This window comes from Indicator indicator, chromosome 7, assembly GCF_027791375.1.
Source record: "Indicator indicator isolate 239-I01 chromosome 7, UM_Iind_1.1, whole genome shotgun sequence".
Taxonomy (NCBI): Eukaryota; Metazoa; Chordata; class Aves; order Piciformes; family Indicatoridae; genus Indicator; species Indicator indicator.
Genome location: NC_072016.1, coordinates 5,239,960 through 5,262,422, shown reverse-complemented (window position 1 = coordinate 5,262,422; position 22,463 = coordinate 5,239,960). Strand labels below are relative to the sequence as shown.

Below are 22,463 nucleotides of genomic sequence, written 5' to 3'. Positions count from 1 at the left end.
TGCTTGCCTCTACCATAGTCAGCACATACTGCTTACCAGATGGAGAACGAGGTAGAGTGATGTAGTCAATCTGCCAGGCTTCACCATACTTGTACTTGGACCATCGGTCACCGTACCACAAGGGCTTGATCCGCTTTGCCTGCTTAATAGCAGCACAAATGTCACAGTCATGGATGACTTGTGTGATAGCATCCATGGAAATGTCAATGGATCTGTCACGAGCCCATCGGTAGGTTGCATCTCTGCCTTGATGTCCTGACGAGTCATGGGCCCACCGAGCTAAGAACAGCTCACCTCGGTGTTTCCAGTCAAGATCAGGATCAGGATCAGAGTTTGTGTCCACCTGGGAAACTCTTGCAGCTAGATCTGCCTGATGGTTGTGTTGTTGTTCTTCAGTAGCTTTGCTCTTAGGAATGTGAGCATCGATGTGTCTCACTTTCACTGGGATTCTCTCAATGCGAGCAGCAATGTCTTGCCACAGATCTGCAGCCCAGATTGGCTTTCCTTTCCTCTGCCAGCCATTCTTCTTCCAGTCTTTCAGCCAACCCCACAAGGCATTGGCTACCATCCACGAGTCGGTGTAGAGATAAAGCTTTGGCCATCTCTCACGTTCAGCTATGTTAAGAGCTAGCTGGACAGCTTTTACCTCTGCGAATTGACTGGATTCTCCTTCTCCATCTCTCGCTTCTGCAACTCTGCGCGTTGGGCTCCACACTGCAGATTTCCATCTCCGCTTGTTCCCAACCAGACGACAGGAACCGTCTGTGAACAAAGCATATCTCTTTTCATCATCAGACAGATCACTGTAAGGAGGAGCTTCCTCAGCACGAGCTACTCTCTCCTCTGGAGGTTTAGCACAGCTTGTGCCTTCTGGCCAGTTTGTGATCACCTCCACCAAACCAGGCCTTTCGAGATTTCCCATTCGAGCTCTCTGTGTTATCAGAGCCATCCACTTAGACCAGGTAGCATCTGTTGCATGATGTGGTGAAGAACCTTTGCCTTTGAACATCCAATTCAGAACTGGCAATCTAGGAGCTAGAAGAAGTTGTGACTCAGTTCCAATCACTTCAGAAGCAGCTTTCACTCCTTCATAAGCAGCTAAAATCTCTTTCTCTGTTGGAGTGTAGTTTGCCTCTGAGCCTCTGTAGCCACGACCCCAGAAACCAAGAGGACGTCCTCGTGTCTCCCCTGGAGCTCTTTGCCATAAGCACCAGGTTGGACCATTGTCACTCGCGGCCGTGTACAGAATGTTCTTAATGTCTGGACCAGTTCGGACAGGTCCCAGACCCATCGCTTGGACTACCTCTCGCTTGATCTGGTCAAAGGCTGCTTGTTGCTCAGGACCCCATTGGAAACTGTTTCTCTTTCGAGTCACATCATACAGAGGTTTCACAATCTGACTGTATCCAGGAATGTGCAGTCTCCAAAATCCCACTATGCCTAAGAAACGCAGAGTTTCTTTCTTGTTGATGGGATTTGCCATGGTGGAGACTCTGTTTATCACATCCATTGGGATGTGACGGCGACCATCTTGCCACCGCACTCCCAGAAACTGGATTTCTCTGGCAGGTCCTTTCACCTTGTCTCGCTTGATAGCGAAACCAGCTTGCAAGAGAATGTCAAGGATTTTGTTACCTTTCTCGAAGACTTCTTCAGCAGTCTCACCCCAGACGATGATGTCATCGATGAACTGAATGTGTTCTGGAGCTCCACCTTTCTCCAAAGCATCATGGATCACTGCATGGCAGATGGTTGAACTGTGAATCCACCCCTGGGGCAAACGATTGAATGTGTACTGAATGCCTCTCCAGGTGAAAGCAAACTGAGGCCTGCATTCCTCTGCTATGGGAATAGAGAAGAAAGCATTAGCAATGTCTATGGTAGCATACCATTTGGCCTGCTTGGATTCCAGCTCATATTGGAGTTCCATCATGTCTGGTACAGCTGCACTCATGGGTGGAGTTACTTCGTTCAAGGCACGGAAATCAACTGTCAGACGCCACTCTCCATTCTGCTTTCTCACAGGCCAGATTGGACTGTTGAAAGGTGAATGAGTTTTGCTGATGACCTTCTGACTCTCCAACTGACGAATCAAGTTTTGGATGGGCACCAAAGAGTCACGGTTGGTTCTGTATTGTCTGTGATGCACAGTTTGAGAAGCAACCGGCAGCTTTACATCCTCTATCTCATGTTGTCCCACAACTGCAGATTCATCTGAAAGCTCAGGTCTAATGGACAACTTCAATTTTCCTCCATCAATTTCTACAGTTGCTATTCCAAAAGCCCATTTGTAACCCTTAGGGTCTTTAAAACGCCCTTCTCTCAGAAAGTCAATTCCCAAAATACAAGGTGCATTAGGACCTGTTACAATAGTATGTTTCTTCCACTGCTTCCCAGTTAAACTTATATCAACCTCTATCTTAAACAACTCTTGAGATCCACCAGTGACTCCCTGAATAGTTATAGATTCTCCCCCTTGATAATTTGATGGTATTATGGTGCACTGAGCTCCTGTGTCAACCAAGGCCCTGTACTTCTGAAATTTTGAAGTGCCAGGCCACTGGATGTACACATCCCAATAGATTCTGTTATCTCCATTATCCCTTACCTCCCCCTGGCGGAAGGCAGGGCACCCCTAATGGTGGGGATTACCTCCACATGTACAGCCGGCACAATGTCCAGCACCAGAATTAGGATCACTGTTGGAGCTATCAGAGTTGTTCTGGGAAACTGAGGAAGCGACAGCTACCCTCCTGGTATTGCTACCTCGGGATCTGCCCCTCTGCAGCTCCCGTAACCTCTTGAAAAGATCAGAAGTTGGTTGACCATCCCATCTGTTCATGTTCTCACCAAACTGATCACGCAGAGTTATCCAGATACTGCCACGTGATTGCCTCTGCTGTCTGTTTTGGTTTGACCTATTCTGGAATGGCCTCCTTGGAGCACGTCTGTTCCTAACAGCTGAAACTTGTATCCATCTGGAGGAAGAGGAATCAGAATCATCCCCCTTCATCAAGTTGGATATGGAGGTTTTAAATTCCTCCTTCAGCTCTTTCATGCAATTCTCAATCTTTCCAGACAAAGTTTCAATGGCTGAAACCAAAGAAGTACGTGCAAGACTATCCTCCAACTGCCTCATTTGGTCAGTGAAATGGCCAACAGTGGGAGGTGCTCCACCATAATTTCTTGCCACAATCCTGCTTGCCAGAATAGTAGCATAATTAGGAGGAGCAAGCTTAATGAGCTTTTTTGCAAGGCCTGTTCATCAGGATTCAGAGTCTTATGATCTCCATACATTACTTCCCTCACAGCAAATTCTCTCAGACGCTTGATTCCCTCAGCTATTGTGGTCCAAGGCTTAGGGTTCCATGGTAAATCATCTCTGCTGGGGTACCTCAGCGAGACTGCCAGTAGGAGGCGTGCCCACAGAGAAACTTTACCAATGCACTTGCCTAGGTGCCTGTCTATGCCTGTATCCTTTGAGAGCATCCCCAACTGAGAGGCCGACTTGTCGCCTACCACCAATGCTGGGGCTCCCATATCAAAACACCTGGCTAGCCAAGACAGGACTGGCTCATTATCTCCTCTGATGTAATCCTTCCTCACATGTCTAATTTCCTGTCTGGGTGCATTAGCTGACTGTATGTCATCCTCATCATCATCATCATCATCATCCTGAGGTCACTGTCCCCATAATCCTGTTGTAATCCTCCGTTGAATTTCCTTGAGTTCAGAGGCTCTGCCAGCAGTTGCTAATCTACCAGGGTCTACATCCTGACCTACATCTCCATCATCCATGTGGGGTCTCAAGAGGTCTACCAGAGTTTTAAGGCTAACCCTCTCTTCCTCATCAGAAGGATCTTTCTTAACAGAGGGACCCTGAGTAGAAGGACCCTCATCTCCATCTGCACCATCTCCTGCAGCATCTGCATCTCCTCCTGCAGCTCCTTTGCGCTTTCTGGTGATAGTGGCAACCAAATTTACTGGCTTGGTTTTCACATTTACAGCAGAGTTGGAAGAGCAAGTAGCCTTATGTCTTTCTTGACACAGTGCTATCAGTAGCCATATGATTATTCCAAGAAGCAATAAAATTAAGATTAAGGCTAGTACAAGATATCTAGGGTACCACTGGCTCCAAAGACCCTCTGTAGTTGTAAGAGGAGTAACAAACTCATATGTGTCTGCTAGCAGATCCATAGTTGAGTTACCATAGCTTCTTAGCCCAATAAGACCACAACAGAATTCACCAACATTCAGTAGCTTATTCTTAACCCAAAGAAACAACTTATATGCCACATATCTCACAATCTTGTCTATCATGCAGGAAACAGCCCATCTGTAGACAATTGCACCGATAATAGATGAAATAAAATTACTCAAAATCCAAAACAGCTTCATTTTGCTTCCTAATCTGAGCAGAAATAAATCAAACAAGCAATCGAGCCCCACGTTGGGCACCAAAAATAAAAAGTGTGTCGGTGTGAGCTGAAATTCCCCCCCACCGACAATAACCAGGCTATCTCAGTCTGGAAGCAAATGAAAAGCTGTATTTACAAGCAGAGTCCAAAAATCTACAATGAAATGCAATGAATATGTACAAATATACAAAATTCACAACATTCACAAATATATACAATCAACAGAAAAAGCACAACCGATCTCCCTTTGCTTCCCCCCAAGGGGACCCTCCCAAAGGGGCCTCCCTCTCCCAGGAGCTTCCCCCCAGACCCCCCTGGACAGAGAAGCAGAGTTTAGTTAAGCAGAAAGTTGTTAACTTAGCTGCCAAGGTCAGTGTGTTATCTTCAGCCAGAAGAGAAGAAGAAACAGCAGCCAGACAGCCCAGCAACTGCCCCCACTGCCGAACGCAGAATGTGCCGAATGCCTACTTTGTTTTGGGTAATAGTTCTTAAACATTTCTATCTATCCAATGGAAGTGTTTAGAACAATCGTTATTTTGCTTTCTTACACCCAATAGTGACTTATTTACATTCTTTCACTTTCTCTGTTCTGAACTTTGCAAGGAAAAATTAAAAAGACAGTTTCAAACCATCACAGGAGTCTTCAGCTTTCGCAGTCAGTCCTGTCTGGGATGCAAGAACTCTCTCATTCACCCCAAATTATATCACTAGAGCTCTTGTGGTAGCTAAAGTTTGATTGTGTTTTTTTTTCCCCTTTTCTCTCTTTTTTTCTTTGTCTTTGTTTTGTTTTGTTTCACCCCCTCATTCTCTTGCCACTTTGGCTGAGATTTTGTGAATTTGAAAAATGCTTTGTCCTCTGAGTTGCCCATTGTGAAGTGAAAAAACAAGATAAACATAGTTTGAATGGATCAAGAGTGACAGACCAGGATTCCTGTCATGAAATCACAGTCTCACAGTATATCAGAGGTTGGAAGGGACCTCAAGAGATCATCAGGTCCAACCCTTCTGCCAGAGCAGGATCACTGCACAGGAATGCATCCAGGTGGGTTTTGAAAGTCTCCAGAGAAGGAGACTCCACAACCCCCTGGGGATCCTATTCCAGGGCTCCATCACCCTCACTGTAAAGAAGTTTCTCCTCATGTTGAGCTGAAATCTTCTCTGTTCTAGTTTGAACCCATTGTTCCTTGGCTTATCACTGTGAATCACCAAAAAAAGCCTGGCCCCCTCCACTTGACACCCACCCCTCAGATATTGATAGACATTGATCAGATCCCCTCTCAGTCTTCCCTTCTCCAGACTAAACAGCCCCAGGGCTCTCAGTCTCTCTTCACAGGGGAGATGCTCAAGTCCCCTAATCATCCTCGTGGCTCTCCCTTGGATTCTCTCCAGCAGTTCTCTGTCTCTCTTGAACTGGGGAGCCCAAAACTGGACAGTGTTCCAGGTGTGGTCTCAGCAGGGCAGAGAGGTAGAAGAACTTCCCTTGACCTGCTGATCACACCTTTCTTGATGCATCCCAGGATCCCAATGGCTCTCTTGGCCAATACTTCACAGTGTCCTGCTGTGAGAGTATAGTGTCATGTTAGTCAACTTTTCTTTCCCTTCCTGCAGCCATTCCTTTTAAGGAGAGTCAGCCAACACCAGAAGTGTTGGCAGAGATAGTATTGTTGTTGCAACATAGTAATGTTTTTTTCCCCCACTTATTTGACACTTCATAAAGAAGTATCAGTGTCATCTCTGCTCCAGGAAATTCACAATATTGTGCTCTAGTGGACTAATGTAGATTGCAGCTCTTCATAGGAAAGGGATGAGAGAAAAGTGACTGTGTGTATAAAATTTATCTTCATACTTTCTCCAACCACCTCTGCCCTTTTGTGTGCTCTGTTCTTAATAGATGTCTCTGTATCTCTTGGATTGGTGTCTTTTTTTTTTTTTTTAATAAAGTTAAAATAAAAGATAGTGCAGATTAGATGGGATCGATATCCTAGATATTAAAAAGGACTTAAAAAGAGGCCAGACATGGTTATGATGGAACCATGGTAGGCAGTAAGGCACGAATTTGATAGACTTTACCATGCAGAGGAAGGGTAAAGAAAGTTATTGTGGGCAGGAAAGGAAAATATCAGAACAACATATTGGACAGATTTATAGATACTGAAATGGTCTGAAGGACAGAAATGTGGCTTTAAAGACCAGCAGGGCAAGAAGGGTGCTAGGGTCCAGAAACTGCCATGCCTCCATGTTTGGTTTCTAATGATCACTCTCCCATGGGTCATTTGTAACCTTTTTTTGAAGGCTCACTGTTCATTGTTGTTCAGTGAGGAAGTTTGATTCTTTGTCTGTTTCTTTCACAGGAAACAATTATAAATAAATGTTCTGGACATATTTTCTGAGTATCTATCAGAAAGTCCTCAGTCATTGAGGAATATTGAAAGTTCTTTGAAAATAGAATGTGATAGCTGTAGAGTTTCAGCTTCCTAAAAGTAAGAATTGATAGCTTGACAATTGCACTATCTATTATACATGAACCTCTGTAATATGCTTCATCTTCATATTAGAACATGGCAGTAACACTGTGGAAGTATTGTTTGAAGTTTTTCTCCTGTAGTGCAATGGGGTCTGGAGCACAGCCCTATGAGGAGCAGCTGAGGGAGCTGGGGTTTTTTAGCCTGGGGAAGAGAAGGCTCAGGAGAGACCTTATTGCTGTCTACAACTGATAGCCTGAAGGGAGGCTGTAGCCAGGTGGGGGTTGGTCTCTTCTCTCAGGCAACCAGCAACAGAACGAGAGGACACAGTCTCAAGCTGCACAAGGGGAGGTTTGGGCTGGATGTTAGGAAGAAATTCTTCCCAGAAAGAGAGATTAGTCATTGGAATGGGCTGCCCAGGGAGGTGGTGGAGTCACCATCCCTGGAAGTATTTAAGATAAGACTGGATGAGGCACTTAGTGCCATGGTTTAGTTGATTAGATGGTGTTGGGTGATAGGTTGGACTTGGTGATTTTGAAGGTCTTTTCCAACCTGGTTAATTCTGTGATTCTGCTTTTAGTGATTTGAAATATCATTACTTCAAAGACTATATGAAACTCTTATAATATTAATTCTTCTCGATCTTGCTGAGAAAAGGAATTTGAATACCATAAGGGAAATCTGGAAAATGAAAATTTGCTTATGATGCTGGAATGTTTTTGGTTTCCTTTTGGTGAGATCAACGTAGATTAAAAAAAAAATGTATTGCTGGTCTAGGCCTTTTTTTATGACTAATATGAAGAGAAGACCAAGTAATCTGCAGAAATAAACATTTTCTCAAGATATCATTATGTGCACTTACAAGAAGAGACATAAATCTTTTCCCCACACTATTAAAAATCTTAACTGGAAATATTAATCTGAGTACCTTTTTACCTTGTTAGGTTATCATTATCTTAAAAGGCAGCCTGAGAATTCTTTATAACTAAAGCTGAAAGGTTGCTCATGACTGGAAGGATCTTGGCACTGAGAGAAGTGAAACTGTCCAATTTTTACATTAGGACCAAAGATGATTTAGAGAATTATTCACATACTTTAATATTAAATGGAGAACATTGGGACAATGTAGTGCAATGTCAAGAAGCAGACCCTTAACTATAAGAGAGATATATCTGCATTTATAGATTATTAATTTGTGTGTTTCACTGAAGGAAAATAAACACTACAGTAGCAAGATAAACATACAGTAATAGTTAACCATTCAACAAATTTATTGACTGAAAATCAGGAAGTACTTGTTAACCTTCAGACAGTGCCCATTTTTCTAGGATTTTTCATTAAATATATCATCTGAGCTCAGTTACCACACCTGAATCTTAGCATTTCTGCAGAAGAATGATGATGCTTCTGAATCTTTTGAATGTAGTTGAACTCTCAATACATGAGACAGACTGGTGTAGCATAACTGCTAGTGGTAAGGCTGCTCACTTTCATTGCTGTTGACTGTTTAACTGTTGATGGTCAGAATATCTGGCTGCTCTTTGGCAGTTCTGTGTAAAAGGTATTGAAACCAAGCAGGCCTAAGTCAAGGCTTTGGGATTTTTTTTTCTCTTGCATCCAGCTAGAAGGATGAATTGGAATTCCAGGTATCAGTCAGTGACTGTTCTGGACCAGTTAATATCCCAAGAATAGCTGAGGGTAGTGTTTCATCCACTAGTCACTGCTCTTGAGCTGAAACTCTGGAGTTTCTGTGGCATCACTTTCAAAATGTTATGAATTACAGCCAATTACATTAACTAATTTTCTCATTGCTGGGAAGCTACTTTTAGAACAGGAAGTTTTGCACAAGTTTCAAGGAGGAGTAAGCAACGAGCAGGGTAAATGCCTTTGTGTGAATTGTGCTGAGTTCAGTGTTACTGCATTGTTATTATTAAAGCTTAATCAACTGTCTCATAAATATCTGCAAAAGCTGCAGTCACAGCACTGTGGCTGTGTTTTTAGTGCTGAGGATCTAGTAATATATAGTAGTGTGTAGTAACACTTCATAGTCCACTTATGATGCCTCAGGCTTAACTACATAGAATCATTAAGGTTAGAAAAGCCCTTTAAGATCATTGAGTCCAGCTGTAACCCAGCTGCCATGACCACTAAACTATATAATGACTAGAGAAGTCTTAAATTTATTTTACAAACTGTTTGAACTTTGGTTGTGAGGTGTCCCAAGTAACCAAATTATGTTAAATAGTATTCCGTTATTCAAGACCCCCATAACGTCATAGCAGGAAAATAGAATGTAAACAGGAGCCTGCTGTACAAGAGCAGCAAGGAAATCGGGAGCTGAATTGGGAATGGAGGCCAGCAGGAGTTAGAACGCTGGCTAGACAGGGAATACAATCAGAAATAAAGTGTGGAACAAAGTTGAGCAGAAGTTGAATGGTACAGACATATACCTACTCAATAGAGTTGACAAGCCCAGGCCTAGGCCAGAGCAAAATACAGCTACCACATCTGGGAATTGGCTAAATAAAAGGATCCTGTCTTTTGGAATGACCTGACTTACATTTTTGTCTCCTCTGAGAGGTTGGCATTCAAACCAAACTCAGCCAAAGGAAAGCCAGCTTTAGTTGGGTTACTCCTTCCTTGTTCCTCTTTTTCTGCTTTTCTTCACTTTTAATTGAAAGAAAACATTTACCAATTAGTGATGGCACAGAACTGCAGAAAATCCTGCCTTCATGATCAAAGGGTGGAAGGACTCTTAGAAGATTTCCCCATGTTCAAATCACTAGTCTACAAAACTGAAGGCTTTCTTCAGGTGAGAAGCTTGACTCTATACACTTCCTTAAGGCATATATCAGTAAGCACAATAAAATTAGACACATACATATCACTCAACTACTAAGCTTCCACAAAGGGCAATTTGTAACCTCTCAGTATTGCATAAAATCTTTAATGTAAAATCTACTCTTGGAGACGTTTATGGTGTTTAGAGAAAGCCAGAAATTATTAGTCACTTGGTGTTAAACATGGAAAAAAATGTCCATAAATTTTACTTTGAACTCCCAGGAAATCCAAGGAGAGAAAAAGGAAGAGAAAGAAATTGGTTCAGTTTTGAAAGGATAATTGAGGGAGAAGTTGGGGAATAACTGCTAATGGCAGGCCTTCAGAAGGTCAGTGAGCTTGATGAATTGAATACTTGTATATTGAAACAAACTGTAGAACTTGTATGTAACCTGGTAGGAGCCTTCCTCCATTTGTCCTTGTAAATGGGAGCAGTGTCTTTGGAGTCATGCCAGAGTTGAACTGCTCAGTCATTATTACCACTTAAAGCAAATGATCATAGCTCTATAGCACATAAAATAAAGAGCATGGCTCCCATTTCACTGATATGAGGCATATATTATGCTTTACATATGGTCAAATGTGTGCTGGCTTTTGGAAAAGGTACAAAAATGACTGTAATGACTAAAGCTCATAAGGAAATAATTCAGTGAATAGGAGATTTTGCAATTGGAACCATAATTAGTGCAGACTAATGCAGAGCAATGTTGTATACTTAATGACACAGGATTAAAAGGCAAAACTGAATTTATTCAGAACCTAACATACACACTCACATGAATAATTTTAGATTAAACTAATAGGATTAGGAATATACTTTTTGCTCCACTGAAAACTGTTTAAGTAGGATCTTTCATTTGAGTTAAAGCAGGTGTCCCTAACTAGTTAAAGAACTTCAGCTCATGCTATTCCCTATATAGGTTACAAAAGTGTTCTGCACCAGGAGGCAGAGGAAGAAGCATAAGAGAAGTGGTGCAGGGTTCTTTTTATATCTCAATAAGTCCTAGCAACACATGGCATAGTAAACTACCTGTTGTAATAAGATGGAATAGAAAGAGTAAGGTAAATCTTGAACCCTTTCAGGTGCTGGGAACCCTGTGTGTGTGCATGCAGGATTGGGTGGAGTCAGCATGGATTTTGCCCTCTGGTGTGCTGCACAGATCTCATCCATGGAGAGATGTCTCCTCTCTCCGGTACCATAGTGCCTTTTATCATGTGTAAAAACAAACCCAAGTGTCTCTTCCTGACAAGCTGGAAGGTCCTCTTTGATAGCATCCAGCAGCACACAGCACCTTCCCTTACAGCAGCTACTTGTGCTCACAGACAAGCTCCTCAACCCTGATGAACAAAGACCTGGGGGTCAGATATACCTTGCCCAAGACCACTAGCTCCTCAGGTACACTGACTTCCATGAGGCTCCCAATAAAGAAAGCATAACGTATATAGATGATAATAAGGAAGTGTGATACATATGATAAGAAATCAAACCACTTTGCTGTGGTGTAAATCACTTTTCTTTTTCAATCATGCATATTTTATCATTTCTTCATGCATTATCCTGAACCAACTGAAATGGCTGGCTGTGAAATTGCATTGCCATTTTCTCTCCAAGATTCTTGAAGGTCACTTCAATAATTGTTAGGGAATTACTAATTATTTGGATTTAAATTAATACTTTTGAATACTCATACATTGCAAAATATTCTGTATTAACCTTTCTTTTGTGTATTCTTCTAAATAGTGAAACCTGTCATGCATTAGATGGATTTTATAGATATTTATAGGTATTTGTGATGGTTTTTTTTCCTGTAATGTAAATAGAAAGATAAATCCAAAAAAGGTATATGTGATGCTGGAAATCCCTGGGTTCTGGTAATTATTGATCCACAGGAGATGGTTTCATCTTGTTAGAAGGGTAGCTAAATGGAAACAGCTTTCTTTTTCATAAATATTTTCAAGATTTTAAAACAAAAAGGGAAAAAATCCTGTTTTGTGTCAAGAGTAAGCTAAGCATCTTTTAGACCCTGGGTCAGTTCATCTCAGGTGAGTGCTGTAGGCAGCAAGATTTCACAGTGGAATTGTTTTGGTGTCCTGATGGAAAGTTGTACAGGTTGCTGTTACTGGCAGTCAGATGTTGCTCATCCATGTTGTATATAAATCATTGCCATTATCAGTGAGCAGCAGGGTAAGTTTCTTGCCTTGTGGGAAAGTTCTTGTTTTGTCTGAGAAAAGACACAGTTAATTAACTAAAATATATTTTTGTGCTCTGGTATAAACCCTCAGTATATTCTGAGTACTGCCTGTATCTAATATTCTACTTTGCCTCTGAAAGAATTCAGAAGACAAAGAAAAAAATTCTTCCTGCAAAAGTTCCTCTTCCTGTAATCTCTATTATGTTTTCATTTGTTTCATGATATACTGCCTCATTTGTTTGACAGTCTTACATACAAGAAAAGGAAATATTTTCAAACTTCACATTAAAATTGATCACAGAAACACAGAATGGTAGGTGTTGGAAAGGAACTTCAGAGACCATCCAGTCCAACCTCCCTGCCAAAGCAAGATTACCTAGGGGAGGCAGCACAGGAATGCATCCAGACAGGTTTTGAAAGTCTGCAGAGAAGGTGATTCTACAGCCTCTCTGGACAGTTTGTTCCAGTGCTCAGTCACCCTCACCATGAAGAAGTGTCTCTTCCTGTTGAGGTGGAACCTCCTATATTCTACTTTGTACCCACTGTTCCTTGTCCTATCACGGAGCACCTTCATCTTGACACCCACCCCTCAGCTACTTATAGACATTGATCAGATCCCCTCTCAATCTTTTCTCCAGACTAAACAGCCCCAGGTCTCTCAATCTTTCCTCACAGGAGAGATGTTCAAGTCCCACCATCATCTCCATAGCTCTCCACTGGACTCTTTCCAGCAGGTCCCAGTCTCTCTTGAATTGGGGAGCTCCAAATTTGAAACAGTATTCCAGGTACAGTCTCACCAGGGCAGAGTAGAGGGGGAGGAGAACATCCCCTTCTCCCTTAGCCCTTTCTTTTAAAATCGTCAGCCTAAAGACTCTTTCAGACACAAGTCTGTTTTTACAAGCCTTATCTTTTTAAGCAGCAAACTGTTCTTTGAAGAATTTAGTTAGTCTTGTGGTGTTCAGTAAAAAGAAAACCAGGCAGACCAGTATTATTACTCGAGATTGTTTTTCCCTTCCTTTATAGGTACGTGCATCAATTCTCTTCTAAATTCTGTGGAAAAGATTGCAGGGTCAGAGTGTCTCTGTGGACAAAACTACAAATGCAGTCAGATTTGAAGTTTTTTGAAGTTTAAGTGAAAGTGTTATAATTAAAATAATGTAGGATTATGTATTTCTGTATAGCTGACCCTGCAAAGAGCTCTCACGCTGGCATGAGACCGAGATTGTTCAAGGGCAGAGTCTAGAGCATCTTTTTTTCCTACTTCCCCATTATTGTGCTACTGTTGATTATTTTCCTTATGATATTCTAACAATGGGTCAAGGAGTTTGTCTGCCTATTTTGTAATTAAAATTGTCAAAAATCACTAGTTGGAAACTGTTGAAGGGACCAACAGAAATACAAAGATTATTCTACAGTCTGCAACTTATACTGTTAAATAATATGTTAACCAAGTTGGAAGTTTTTAAGACTCCTCAGAAATAAAATAACCCCAAAATATCTCCTTGCAGTTTAAGTTTCTTAGGAAAAAAGAAAAGTAATGAAAAGGCACTTTAAACTATTAAATGATTCAGATTTCCTCTGGGAAAATATTTATATGGAATTTAATAGGCAAGGATAAGCTTTCTCTTTGTTTTATGAATCATTCTGTGTATTTAATAGAAAATTACAATCTTGCTGGAGTCTTCTGTGGAATAGTCTAGAAAACCAAAAGGAGGATAATAATTTTCTATTAAGGTACTTGACATTTTTAGAGAAATGTTACATAAATCAACTTGATCACTGTGGAATTCTGTAGGCTATTTCATGCCTCTGAAAATAGCTATATATATCTTATCAATAAGAAAGATATTTTTCCAGCTCTTACACTGTGCCTGTCTTGTGAGCAGCATCAGAATGTTGATTTCAGTCTAAATTTCACCTGCTGTCCTAGGTGGACAATGAAGAGAAGCAATTGCTTCTGAAATTTGGAGAAGCTAAGGAGCTCAGGCGCTTCTGTGCTCAGAGCTACAACTTCAGGCCCTAGAGACAGGTTGCAGTTCCATATCTTAGGACTCATCTTTCTAGAGCAGACACCATAGCCTTGGATCACCTCTAAGTCTTCTGTAGTGTTTTGAAAATGTATTAATTTGTTTTATGCTTCAGGGTATTTATTTGTTTGTGATTGGTTTTAGTTGTTGTTGTTGTTGTTGGGGCTATTTATTTATTTATTTCAGGGGTTGGAAATAGTGTGAAAGGGTGCATGTTGTTTGTGTGGTTGGAAATGGAGAGTACATGTTCCATTCCTGAAGGGCAAGGCATGAAGAAGTGTGGAAATTGCCTCAGAATGCAAAGGTTGGTCTGGTGGTGTTTCAGGACAGTGCATGCTAGAGAAGGACATTTTCTGATTGATGGTCAGCTGCTCTCTTGAAGAGGGCCTGTAGAGGGATCAAAACCAGACAAGGGAGTAAGCTATCAGTGAAGCAACATGGATAATTAGAGATCCAGTGCTCTGCCTCCCTGCCTGACTCTTTTGTTCATTAATGGAAAAGTACTACCTGTGATGAGTCTTACAATAGGCACTGACATTAAGGACATGACTGAAGTCAAGAGCCTAGTCATTGGCTTTCTTTTGTAAGAAGAGAGGATAGAGAGGTGCTTCTGGAAAGCAGACTGCCTTAATTAAGAGCTATATCAAATACTCCATGTTTTTATGTACTTGTGCTACTTGTAATGCAACCCATTGCTATGTGAAATAAATATTCTAGCTGCATTTTAATTACAACTGTACTGTGTTTAATGGGAATGTTTGGTTTTGTCTTTTCTTTTTTTTTTTTCTCCCCTGCAGCTGTGACTCTGAAAATAGGTATCTTGGAAATCCACTTAGGGGAACATGTTACTGTGAGTACTTATATTTTTCATGTTCAGTACTTAAATGCTGTTTACATATTATGCAATAATTTAATTTCCTTGGGGGGGAATGAAATAGTTTTCATAAGTTTTTTTCTGAAACTGATATTTTAGTTGAAAAAAAATAAAATGTGCCACTGAGATCCTCTCCATTTGTCCATGAGAATGCAAATTGAAGTCTACTAGAAGTTATGCCTAGATGAGAGGGACCGACCAAGCCATTGGGTTATTCTCTGTCTCAACACCAACCAAACCGTTGGGTTATTCTCTATCTCAACATAAGGAGTAAGTAGCTGTGTCACTGTTTAAAAGGCAGAATTTGTGGTGGAGAAATGCAAACAGGCTAAACAGCACTATTTCCTGGGGACATTCTGAATGGTCTAGCCAGTCTGCATCCCAGGGATGTGATACACAGCTGCTCTCCAGAGTATCATAAAATGTTACTGTGTGTTGTCTTCGTGTTCTTGTTGTTGTAAAAAAGGTGCCTCTGGCAAATTTGCTTTAGAGCCTTATGTTTCTGATAGTCGCAGTGAAAGACTTGAAGGATGGGAAAGCTTATTACGCATGTGAAAGAAATCCCTTAGTGAGCTGTGACAATTTTGCTGTGCTGATAGCTATGGTAAAGAGTAATTTTAATCATCATAAAAATGTATGGGATGATGGAGAGCACTGCTTTAACTTCTGTGGCTTTTGTACATACCTGCTTGATGTCAGAATTGGATCCATTTGCCTATTGTTTCCTAACATCATCCCTACCTCAAACTTCAGTTTACAGGAAGACACGTCTCTGATTATAGCATCCATTCAGATCTTTGTCCTTGATTTTTAGCATTTGATTTTAGAATGTACATAAAAATCTTTGTTTTAACTTCTCTTTAAGGCATCATCTGCCTAAGAAGTGAACATTTATCTTCCTTACTAATTCTTCTTTTCCACCTTAAGTGGTTTGCATCTGCAAGGTATCTTTTAGAGAACAAAACAGACACACACTCTATTACTGATGATGATATATCCATAAGCCTAAAATATTTATTCTTCTTGATAGATATTCATTTGGCAGGGGTTGGTTTATTGTTGTGTTGTATTGTTTGGTTTTGTTTTTCTCACAGACAAGTTCAAATGTGATACTTTAAAACTGGAAGATAATTTTTAATATGGTATTTTAAACTTTTGACACTGACAGTTTATATAAAATAGATCAAGCTGAAAATACTCCTTATAACTGTGTTCTAAATATACTGTTGGTGTAATAAATGCCATTCCATTTGCTCCTCATTGCATAAGAATTTTTTCTTATTTCAAAACAGAAGCTGCAGTATTTAGAAGAATGAATTTTCTGAATTGTGTTGATTTAAAGCTAGATAATGAGTACATGAGAAATTCATAATACTAAGAGAGTCCTATACAGGCTATTTTGGACATGTGTATCAGCATCTGTTTTGTCCTTTAAAAGTAAACATAATTAAATTTAAGAGATGAAGAAGAAATGACAGTAATGAGATTTGTAGACTTCAGGCACCTGCATGAAAAACCTTATTTTTTTTCCTATCATGTTGCAGGTTGGGTCTATAAATCATGTTGGAGGCAAATTGTACTGTATTCAAGATACTCTTTCACCTTTAACTCCCTACTATTATTTGTCTTCTGCCAGATTTAAAAATATTTTAAAGATCTTGTTGTTCTGGAATAAGAAATGTTCTTTTAATAGTTTCAGTTGTTTAAAACATTTTATATTAATGATTTTCAGAGCTATTCTATCTGGAGGTAATGAGGAACTTGTGCTAATTTAAAATAATGGAGTTCTGTATTTCTTATATTTAGTGGCTGATGCATCATAATAGGGAAGAATTTCTTAATTTGTTGATAACTGACTGACCTAAGATTTCAATGGCAATTGTTTATCAGCACCATCCGTTACCTGCTAAATCATGCATTAAAACGATAGAGTCATAGAATGGCTTGTGTTGGAAGGGACCTCTAGAAGTCATCTAGTCCAATCCCTCTGCAGTAAGCAGGGACATAGTATCATGGAATCCTAGAATGGTTTGGGTTGGAAGGGACCTCCAAAGGTCATATAGTCCAATGCCCCTGCAGTGAACCTAGAGCCTTGTTGAGCCTTATCTGTGTATGTGTAACCTGCTCCAGTGTTCCACCACCCTCATGGTGAAGAACTTGTTCCTTACATCTGATCTAATTCTATTCCTCTCTAATTTAAACTGTTACCCCTCATCCTGTTGCTAGAGGCCTTTGTAATCAGTCCCTCTCTAGCCTTCTTGGAGACCCCCTTCAGGTACTGGAAGGCTGCTATTAGCTTCCCTCAAAGCCTTCTCTTCTTCAGGCTGAACAATGCCAGCTCCCTCAGCCTGTCTTCACAGGAGAGGTGTTCCAAGCCCCTGATCATCTTCATGGCCCTCCTCTTGACCCACTCCATCAGGTCCATGTCCTTCCTGTGTTCAGTGCTGCAGAAATTGACACATAAAGAGATGCTCCAATTTCTTATCTATACAAGTATTTCAAAATATGAATTTAACATGGGCTTTAATTTGTTTAAGAAAATGTTTCTCTGTTATGCAAGAAAAATATTTGAATGACATTTTTCTGTCCTTATTTCACTGCTCTGTAAGAAACTTTCTCTTTAGACACATTGCTGCTTTACTTCTCCTTGAAGTGAAGAATATTCTTATGTTTTACCCCACAAGGAATAGTTACTGCTCAAGAGGGAGGAAAATACTGAGGAAAACCAAATTATATGTACTTATGAGTAACATAAGTTTATGAGAAATAAAAATTTAGCCACATTTGTTTCTACCCTTAGAAGGAAAACCAGTGAATGGCACAAAACTAGGAATACAGCTAATAACTTTCTGTATGGTAGGGGCCTTGTTCAGGAAAGCTTGCAAGGCACATGCTTGAGTTTAGCCATCTTCAAAATGACCAGTTTTAAGTGTTCAAATTTTATCTTTCCTTCCTTTTTTTTTTTTTTTTTTTTTCTTTTTAATGTTGTGTGAATACTGCCCTAGATTGGAATACTCTTCCAAGCTAAACCTCTAGAATTCAATCCTGGATGTTAACTTTGGTGTGATATTCAATGACCTCAATTTCTCTTTAACAGCAGGGTGTGGATTGAGAATGCTTGTTGCCTTAGAGAACTTTCTGCAACTTGGGATATTGTGAATACCCATTGTCCTATAAAAGTTCATCTGTTCATGTCTCTTGCTCTCTGCTAAGCTTACCCAGTTTTTGCCTAGTTCTATCCTCCCTCTTGCCATCCTCAAGCCTAGGAAGAAGGAACAGATGGATGCTGATGTAGGCCCTGGTATTAACATCAAAAAACTGTTCAAGATAGTAAGTAAATGCTAACTTTGTAGTGTTAGCCAGTGGGAAATCATAGAATGTTTTAGTTTCTTCCTCCTTGCCTTTAGTTGTGATGTAGGAGAGTGAGTAAAATATGTACATGGACCATGCTGTGATTTGAGAAGTGAGAACACAGGAAACCTCCAGATAGGTCTAACTTGATGGGAAAGAATGAGATTTATATCAGAAGTAACATGCTGACACAGGCAGGGACTTAATCTATGTACAGATGCTGTGCCAAAAGGATAAACACAGATTGCAACAAAGCCATCAAATCATAGAGATAATGGCAGTGGTTTGTTAACCATCAGATTTCATTCTAATATGGCATTTTGAAACATGGCAGCACTGGGCATGAGCAGTTCCTCTAAATTATCAAACCCTAATAAAAGTAGAGTAGAAAATGTATAATAGACAGGGCATGCAATAGGGTAATATCCAGACTGTAAAAATCCTTGCCCAGTGCTACCGTTAAAATTAACTTCATTCTTCATTTCCATCATGAACTGAAAAAGCACAAGAGAGAGAACAAATTTCTCTGAGAGTAAGAGAATGAGAACATGCCTCAAAGATATAAAAATCAGGAAAATATTAGCTGTGTAAGAATGCATGCACAGGTGCATGATGGTTTATCTGTTCTAGTACCCTGCTGTCAGTAGTGCCTGAATATGCATGCCTGGGAAAGAGCACAGCAAATGGACAAGCATGCAGTGATATTTCTCTCTTTACATCCAACAATGTGCATCTCAGAAACTTTGCAAGAGGAAGGATTTCTTGAGCCAGAAGTTTTCAATGTGCCAGTGTTGAGGCACATCAGAGGAAATCTCATCAAAGATTTCTTTTACCAAATAAAGAGAAGAGTGTGAATACAAAAGAAAGCTTCATGAGTGTACAAGCTGTAATTTTGTTTAGGTAAACATTCTTGTAGGTTGAGAATAAGTCTGCTGCTGTATTTCTGGTAGGGATGCTCTGTATCTCTAGGCCTTTCTGGTAGAAGCCAAGCTCTCTGTGAATGACTCATTCCACACTAATGAATTCTGAGTGGGGGCCAGAGATGGCTGTGCACCTGACTTCTGCATGTACACAAACCATAACTATCATATTTTATCATGATGCATTCACATTTGCTGTTACTGTTCTTTGGTATCTCAGCCAGCATGATATACACTGGTGACACCTAGATAGAAAAGGATGCATCCAAATGGCTGGATTAGTTCTTTGCACAGCAGCATTAGAAATACATTGCTGTTGCTATCAGTGCTCCTGGCTGCAAAGAAACATACACCAGAACCAGATGCTTTTAGACTGATTGGGGGGAATCACTGGGACAAGTGCCACTTATGTGATTCTGACCTGGGTTGTACGCAGACACCAAAGCTTTAAATAATAAATGGAGAAATAGTTAAAATAGTGTCCTAGAGAAAATCAGAGTTTCGATTTAGAATTCATGATATGCTAGTATACAGAGGGTGAGTTACAGGCTTGCTCTCCCTTGTTTTGAGACTATATGATATTATTCCTTCATAAACCTTTTTAGACACTCGTATTTCTAAGGACAAAAACTTTCCCAAACATCTCTTTTATGTACTATACGGTGGGTAAGGAAGTTCCAATGCTGTGTTTCAAAGAAGAAGTAGAACTGATGGATTCTATTAACACTACAACCAGAAGCATAAAAGCTTACAACAAATCAGTTCTGTGAGTGTATATCATGTTGTTTGCCTGCACAGATGAGCTGAGCACTCAGGAGTTGCCTATTCCACCAAGAGAATTCCTAGCTAAAACCAATCTAGTAATGAGCCAAGAAATTGTAGTTGAATTGTAGTGGGTTTACATACTTTAGTTTCTTATTCCTTTTTACCCTTGAAAAGAATGTTGAGAAGCATGTTTTTTTATTATTTCTGGATACTACCTTCAACAATGAAGACAAGGAGAACAAGTAGCTTCTCCATTTGGGTCTGCAGATGGGTGCCCTTTTAAAATGGGCATCACTAGTGGGTTATAAGGTAGCTGAGATTTTCTCAGCAATGTACAGCAAAAGTGTACTTACAGTGCAATACAATTGCAATTGATTAACTATTTTCTTTAATCTGGTGCTTCTCTTTAGACTGGAGAGACAGATTCATGGGTCCAAGACTATCCTTGAAGTCAAAAAGAAGGGAGAGCTTGCACTTGAACATAGAAGTGCATTGTGTATCTAGGTTAACATGATGGAGTTTACTGTGCTGCAGAACACACACACTTCTAAATTTGTTAGAGATTGCAGCGTGACCTTTGAGGAGGATTAGAGAACCCAGGGAGGAGTAGAGGTCAGGAGGGATGGGTTGTTTGCAAAAAGAATTAAAACAGGGAGGGGCTGAATGATTCGTAGCTTTTTGTGGAATTAAAACCTACTTATTGATCATTTATTCCCCATCTTCATGAGGATCTATGCCTCTGATGGGATATTTGTTGGATTTACAGCCTTAAAAAAAAAGAGGAAGGACAAATATCTTCACTTAAAAGAAGCTGAAAAAAATGTACACATTTTATTTTAACTTTTTTCCTTGTTTCTTGCCATAGCTCTTTCTAATCTTTCTCTCAACTCAGTGTTTTATGATAACCTGTTTGTACATGGCTTCACACATTGACTCACCAGTCAATTATTCAGGTGTACTTATGGGATGAAGCATGCTAAAAAAGGAGATGGTTGGTAGGCCCACCAGCAGAAGCTTTAAGGGTCAGATGTACTACACAGCTTTGTTTTGTCAGCAAACTTGCTGAGGGTGCACTCAGTCCCACTGTTCATGTTGCTGACAAAGATGTTGAATATTAATAGGTTGGTTTGTAAATTGACAGTGGATAAATTTTATTAGCAAAGTATGTTCTGTTTGGTTTTGGGTTTGTTTTTTTTTTTTTTTCCTACTTAAAGTATACTGCAGGAAAAAGCTATGATCATATATGAGAGATACTAAATATTTTGTAACAACGTTTTGAGGAGTGACCCAAATAATTGATTTATGGCTTTACAAACACGGAGCCATAACATCATTATAGCTCATAACACTATTGCTTGTTTCCTTGGTATCCATGCAGAAAGGATAGCAACAAGCACATCTCTAGTATGCCAGCAGCTCTAGAAGATGATAAGGCTTACTTGCATGTTCAGCATTGGTGAGGGTGCATGAAAGGTATATTCAGTGAAAACTCTCCGGGTAGTATCTGATATCTGTGCAGGGAGCTGGGGAGGAAGAACAAATTTTTGCTTCTGGCTGTAAACCTTGTGTGGATTCTAGCTACATTGGCTCCATTACTACTGACACACCTTTACCAGTTCTTACATTAAATTTTTATTGTAATGTAAAACTTTTACATGATGTTTTTTTTTATGCAACGTATGCAGTGCCTGAAACAAAACCAAATACCTGTTTCTTGGATCCCATTTATTTAAAGATCATCTCACTTGATAAATGTAAGAAAAGAAGTCTTAATTATTTTTTTTATTGTTGTTGTTTGGGTTTTTTTTGTTGTGTGGGGTTGTTTTTTTCATTTGCAATAGTATTAGCTATAAAGATGTTTTGGTAGAGCACAGATTATTAAAAGTAGATAATTTTTGACAACATGCTACCTTTAATGACTGCTTAGAAACATCAACTCAATACTGTTTCAGAGCAAAAGGGTCAACTAATACATCCTTATATATTGTGAAAATAGAATTTGACTTGATCTGACCTGTTGATGTGGTCCAATAGTTCATCTCACCTAATATTTCCTTATTTGAAATTTTTTGGTTTGTTTTTTTTTTTTTTTTACCAGGCTTGTTCATAGTCAAAGTTCTGATATAAGCCAATTTTCAGTAACAGTTATTATATTACAAGTATTATAATGTCATTAAAAGGGGAATTAAAACCTGGCTCTGGTTTCAGTTTGTGTGTTGCATGCTGGGATCTACCATAAATTGCTTTTTGGGCTGCTCCAGCATTGCTGCTTGGAAATATCTTCTGAGAATAGAATCTGTTTGTGCTTCCTTTTCTGTCACCATTTCTCCAGCTTTTGTTTTCCATGTAGCATGCCACTGCTGAAGAATTTTTTGCCCCTAGACCCCAAGCAGTAATTTTAGCAGTATTTAACTGAAATCCCATTCTAAGGTGTGCCTCTCTTCAGTGCTGGACATACTGCACACAATGGCACTCCAACCAAATAAGACACTGTATAGAGTTGCACAAGGCCAAAGTGATGTTGGCTTCCCTAATATTTCTTATAATCAATTGGCATGAGGTATTATTTTCTTTCTTTATTTCATAAAGTACAAGTTTTTCCGTTTACAGCAAAAT

The 22,463-nt window shown here is 39.9% G+C and overlaps 1 protein-coding gene across 1 annotated transcript in view; it reads left to right on the top strand.

Annotated features, from left to right (window-relative positions):
* The window catches only part of ATRNL1 (attractin like 1), a 538,433-nt gene that overhangs the window by 182,340 nt on the left and 333,630 nt on the right, over positions 1-22,463 (top strand). Inside the window, exon 21 of the mRNA XM_054382173.1 lies at positions 14,735-14,787. Coding sequence (XP_054238148.1) covers positions 14,735-14,787 — 53 coding nt within the window. The remainder of the gene's footprint in view (positions 1-14,734; positions 14,788-22,463) is intronic.